Source organism: Aulostomus chinensis, chromosome 19, assembly GCF_037954235.1.
Source record: "Aulostomus chinensis isolate RoL2024-O1b breed Wild chromosome 19, RoL_Achi_v1.0, whole genome shotgun sequence".
NCBI classification, from domain to species: Eukaryota; Metazoa; Chordata; class Actinopteri; order Syngnathiformes; family Aulostomidae; genus Aulostomus; species Aulostomus chinensis.
In genome coordinates this window covers 20,310,805-20,315,804 of record NC_141338.1, presented here as the reverse complement: position 1 = coordinate 20,315,804, position 5,000 = coordinate 20,310,805, and the positions used below count along the sequence as shown (strand labels likewise).

Genomic DNA, 5,000 nt, shown 5'->3' with positions numbered 1-5,000 from the left:
AGTTGTGTAAGGAAGGGTGTGTGTGTGTGTCTGCAGCCTCCTGAACAGCTGTGACAAGTCTGTGGCTGCAGAGGTGAAGGCGGCGCTCAAGTCCATCACATCAGAGCTCAGCAGCATCAGCAACAACAAAGGAGCTGAAATCCTGCTGGAGAATCTAAACAAGTAGATTTTTCACTTTGAATGAACTGCCAGTCGGAGCATCACTTCCTGTAAAGTCAGGAAATGCCAACGTGACCATATTTGGAGTGGATCTTACCTGGAACACAGTCCTGTCAGTTACTGATGGTGCTGAACATCAACTTGTAACATAAAACATGAAAGAAAACTGGTTTTACATCACAAGACTTGCAACTGGCACACCAGTGAAGTTTGGACATGAAACTGTTAGAATGGCCTTTAAAGTGTGAGTGTGTCTGTGTGAGTGTGAGTGTGTCTGTGTGTGTGTGTGTCTGAGTGAGTGAGTGTGAGTGTGTCTGTGTGTGTGTGTGTCTGAGTGAGTGAGTGTGAGTGTGTCTGTGTGAGTGTGTGTGTCTGAGTGAGTGTGTGTGTCTGTGAGTGAGTGAGTGTGTCTGTGAGTGAGTGTGTGTGTGAGAGTGTGTCTGTGAGTGAGTGTGTGTGTGTGTGTGTGGGGGGGGGGGGGATGGCGGCGGCGGCATGATTTTTCAATAATAAACCCATAAAACAGCTTTCCAGGGCCTCTTGAAGTTTATTTTGGAAAAAATGAAAAAAATTGAACCTTTTCCATTTCTACATCCTCTATAAACAAGACGTTCATCCACTTGCATTCAGTTTAACTGCTTGTTTGGGGGTCATGTGACCTTCTGTCTCAGCTGAGTCATGACTCAACATCCTGGGTAGCAGAAATTCTAGCTCCCCCCCCCCCCAAATGTTTCAGCTCTGCGTCTTGCACTTGGTGTCTTGTCCTGGATGATAATTGCCAAGCTAAGCAGTGGAGCTGCGGTGCTCTGCCCCTCCAGTGGAGCAGGTCAAACTGGTCGTACTGGGCGGCTTCCAGCTGTGGCTGGGATCAGGGAGAGGACTCTCGGTGAGACTCCACTGATGAAATGAAAGGTTCAAATCAGATTGGAAGAAAATATTAGGCCAAGTATTTGGATGGTCAGTTGTTTCAGTCTTTATTCAGACACTTGCAGGTTCCTGACTCATTAATGATGGATTTGCTCCCTGTTTGTCACAAATGAACCAAAACTTTGCCTTAAGGCTCTGGAAAGTCCTGTGATCATTTTCTGAACAGCTGATCAATGAAGGTAAGATGCAATAAACAACACTGATGTGCTGTGGATGCAGAAGCTTCTGTCACCCGCGTGTCTCACACACTCAAACACACACAGACACTCACACACACACACCCTGCTGGAGTGTTATGGAGGTGTATTAGTAGGAGATCAACAGCTCTCCTCTGGGCTCCAGATGGTGACACGGTTGTGACGTCCTGCACGACTGAATCCTGGATTACGTTGATGCTGAAAGACTACTGCAGGACAGATGATGGTGGTGATGATGATGCAGATGCAGCAGAACAAAGTCTCTTATTTTGCAGAGACATAAAAAAAAAGAAAGAAAAGTATTTGCACTGGCAGCAAGATGAGCAGGGATGGACGGAAGGACACTAAACCAAGTGTCAGGTGACCAAGGTGAGTCCAGTGTTGTCCACATTCTCAACATTCAGGCTCTACAGGCCACCAGCTGCTTCACAGCAGGTGGCACGTCCTGGGCTGAACGGCGTCCTCGCAGCACTCCCCAAACTTCTTGGCCGCCCTCTTCGCAAAGTGCACTTTACCACGCGCCTTGGTGACAGCAGTGTACTCGTAGGACTTGAGTTTGGCGTAGTAGTCGGAGAACTTGTTGTAGAGGATGGAGATGGGCATGCCGTTGAGGATGATGCCGAAGGAGATGCAGGCGAAGGCGAAGATGCGGCCCAGGTTGGACTCAGGGAACATGTCGCCGTAGCCCACCGTGGAAATGCTCACCTGAGGGGACACAGGTTACTAAATCATTTTCATCTCAAGGTTTATGGCAGGTTTTCTTTCTTGACGGTTTTCTATTGCAAACTAATTTAAAACGTTGAGGAGTGATAAACACACGTCCGGCCAAACGTGACTGAACCTCGACTGAGCTCGTGCTGCTCTAAATAAACACCCTCATATGATGCAGTTCAGCAGGAGCGATAATTCAGGACTGAAGTGAAGTTGAAGGAGGAGAAATGAAGAGTCGTTGTCCATCACCAGCTCTGTGGAGACGAGCGTCTCCGGGGTCACGCTAGTTAGCTTAGCACAATGAATGGTAGTGGATAGGTAGGTTAGCATACCCCAATCACAGCGGTGGGCCTGCATCAAAGGAACTAGAAATGTTAATGCATAAAAGTATTGATCATCGAAATTTTAGAATTCAATGCATAGCTGGAACTACTCTCCTGACTGATGCTGCACCTCAAACTCTAATGAACAAACCAAACTCAACATGTGACTGCCGCCGCCACTTCCTGTTACATCAGAACACTCAGCCAAGCTAACTAGTCGCCGCTGGTGTGTGGGGATCGATCTTCTTGTCTCAAAACAGACACTGGAGAGAGTGTGAGTGAGGGTGCGTGTGAGTAAAATGTGACTCACCGCGGCCCACCACCACGAGTGAGGGATGGAGGTGAAGTTGGTGTTGTGAACGTCGTGCTCCACAGTGTACACCATAGCTGAAAACATGAAGATCCCCATGGCGATGAAGAGCAGCAAACAGCCCACCTGCTCACACACAGACACGTGCGCACACACACACACACACACACACACACACACACACACGGTATGTGGTATCTGAGCTTGTGACAGCGAGGCTTCGAGGTGTCGATAGGTCCGTTCTGATTGGTGTTACCTGCTGGTAACACTGTCTCAGGGTGAAGCCGAACGCTCGGAGGCCTGTCGAGTGACGCGCCAGCTTCAAAATCCTGAAGATTCGCATCAGACGCATGATCCTCAGAACCTGGCCCAACTATCGAGAGGAGCCACAGAAGAGGTTGCAGTCATCAGATTTAAAGACAGATGCAAAAAGAGTGGTGCTCTTTCACACGTGTGGACAAGAATGTCTGGTGTTTCCTCTCATCTCTGCAGGGATCTGCCTTTGGCTGACCTCACAGGACACTGGTGGAACAGTAGCAGCAGGGAGAAGCCGGGCCCGGAGGGTCAGGGTGTGCTGACCCTCCTGACCACGGCGAGGTCTGGAGAAGCTAACACGAGCAGCCCGAGCTAAACAAAGACCTGGACACACATATGGTCGATGTGTGGATTAGAAACAGGATGTGAGAGAGAACTTCTGGTTCCAGGACGTGAGTACAGAATTCGTACAGGGGAGCCCATGTTCACCTGGGCTTGTGCTCACATCCACATGAATCAGAGCTGGAACTGAACCATGAGGTAGGCTACTGCAGGGTCACCTGATCTGGGAGTGAATGCTAAACCCAGCTACCCACGTGGGGTCCGTTCAGTCCTGCTGTCAGTTATATCATCAGGCTTGGTGTTCAAATGATTCAGAATTATCTTTGGTTCGATCTGTTCAACTCAAACACTAGAATTTTATATGTTGACAGCAGAACCACAAAAAGACCAAATGTGTGAACCTCCACTGAATCTGAATGAATTCATAACAAACGTGGCGTTGTGTTTTGAATCTGTAGCTCAAAGAGCATCAGAGGTGACGGGATGACGCACGATGATGTCAGTGACGTGGAGGCGGCAGCTCGGTTCTGCCCATAAAGCTCCCTGCCTCCCTTTAAACCACGGTCTTGATCACAGGAATAGTTGATCTCTCGTTTAGGGATGAAGAGCTACATGTTTGGGGGTTTCTGTGGTTAATGGGATCATTTCCCATCAGCCCCTGGGGTCTTGCTGTACCTTTCCAACACGGGCCACAGTCTCAATGTCTCCTGAATGCAGGCGGATGTCCTCGTCATCAAAGCACTCTAGCACCATCTGCAGGTAGTGCGGCAGGATGGCGATCAGGTCGACTGTGTTGAGAACGCTGCGTCCAAAACACTTGAGGTCAGGGGTGGACACCAGGCGGAGCAGGTACTCCAGGGTGAAGAATGCAATGCAGAAGGTCTCCACATACTCGCCGTAGAACCTGCCCCTCATCTGGCCCGACGCTGTCTGGAGTAGAAATGGAGAACTCATCTTAGTTTGATCGCGTCGCCTGGATTGATTTATGTTGAGGTAGCAGACAAACCTCGAGACGCGTCTGTGTTACTGTGGATTTAAAGACAAATGACACAATTGTCTCTCCTCCCTACCCACCTTGTACTGCATCTCCTCCACGGTGCTGAGCGTCATGGCGACCAGTGAGATCAGCACGAATACGGAGGAAGCCACAGCCATCAGCTTGGCAGCGACCGAAGAAAATGGCTTTTCCATTAAGTCCCAGATCCTCCTGCGGGTCGGCCCGAAGGCCATGTCCTGGTATAACGCCTCATTCTCCTCCATCTCCACCTGCAGGACACCCAAGAGTACCCAAGAAAGTAAAACTACACATATAGAAGTAAAACATGAAAGAAGAGTGATGACATCACATCCTGAAAGACAAGGCAGGCCGGTTAAGTTGCTCCAGGCTCATCACACACGCGTGTCCTCATCTAGAGGCATCTTGAGGCCCCAAAACAACCTCATGTCTTGTTTTTTGCCACATTCACATGTTTCACATCCATCACATTGATGTGTTTAGCTGATCCTGGATCAGTGGAGATCACACAGAACAGCTGTTTTTGTGTGTTGAAAACTCTGGTGATTGACTCTCCTGCTGGTCTCTGCTCTGAACACGCGCCTCAGGGACCTCCGCCTGAGCCCTGCAGTGGATACGCGTCTGGATCTGTGCCAACGAGAAGCTTAGTGTCAAGTCCATCTGTCCGGCGCTGGTTAATGATGTAGGTCAGACAGACTCAGAGTCAGCAGGCAGATTAGCGCCCAAATGTCTCAGGTACCGAAGCAGCATGAGGAGGCGAC

General features: G+C 49.5%; 2 protein-coding genes across 5 annotated transcripts in view; one reads left to right on the top strand and one right to left on the bottom strand.

Annotated features, from left to right (window-relative positions):
• pum3 (pumilio RNA-binding family member 3) overlaps nucleotides 1-622 on the top strand; it is a 10,894-nt gene extending 10,272 nt beyond the window's left edge. For all 3 annotated transcript variants that reach the window (XM_086187869.1, XM_086187870.1, XM_086187868.1), the window contains exon 18: nucleotides 37-622. In XM_086187869.1, coding sequence (XP_086043995.1) covers nucleotides 37-166 — 130 coding nt within the window. In that variant the 3' untranslated portion in view covers nucleotides 167-622. The remainder of the gene's footprint in view (nucleotides 1-36) is intronic.
• A 124-nt stretch (nucleotides 623-746) lies between these two features.
• kcnv2a (potassium channel, subfamily V, member 2a) overlaps nucleotides 747-5,000 on the bottom strand; it is an 8,416-nt gene continuing 4,162 nt past the window's right edge. For both annotated transcript variants that reach the window (XM_086187007.1, XM_086187008.1), the window contains 5 exons: nucleotides 4,299-4,490; nucleotides 3,900-4,154; nucleotides 2,884-3,000; nucleotides 2,628-2,753; nucleotides 747-1,988 (listed from right to left, as the gene is read on the bottom strand). In XM_086187007.1, the coding sequence (XP_086043133.1) occupies nucleotides 1,710-1,988; nucleotides 2,628-2,753; nucleotides 2,884-3,000; nucleotides 3,900-4,154; nucleotides 4,299-4,490 (969 nt within the window). In that variant the 3' untranslated portion in view covers nucleotides 747-1,709. The remainder of the gene's footprint in view (nucleotides 1,989-2,627; nucleotides 2,754-2,883; nucleotides 3,001-3,899; nucleotides 4,155-4,298; nucleotides 4,491-5,000) is intronic.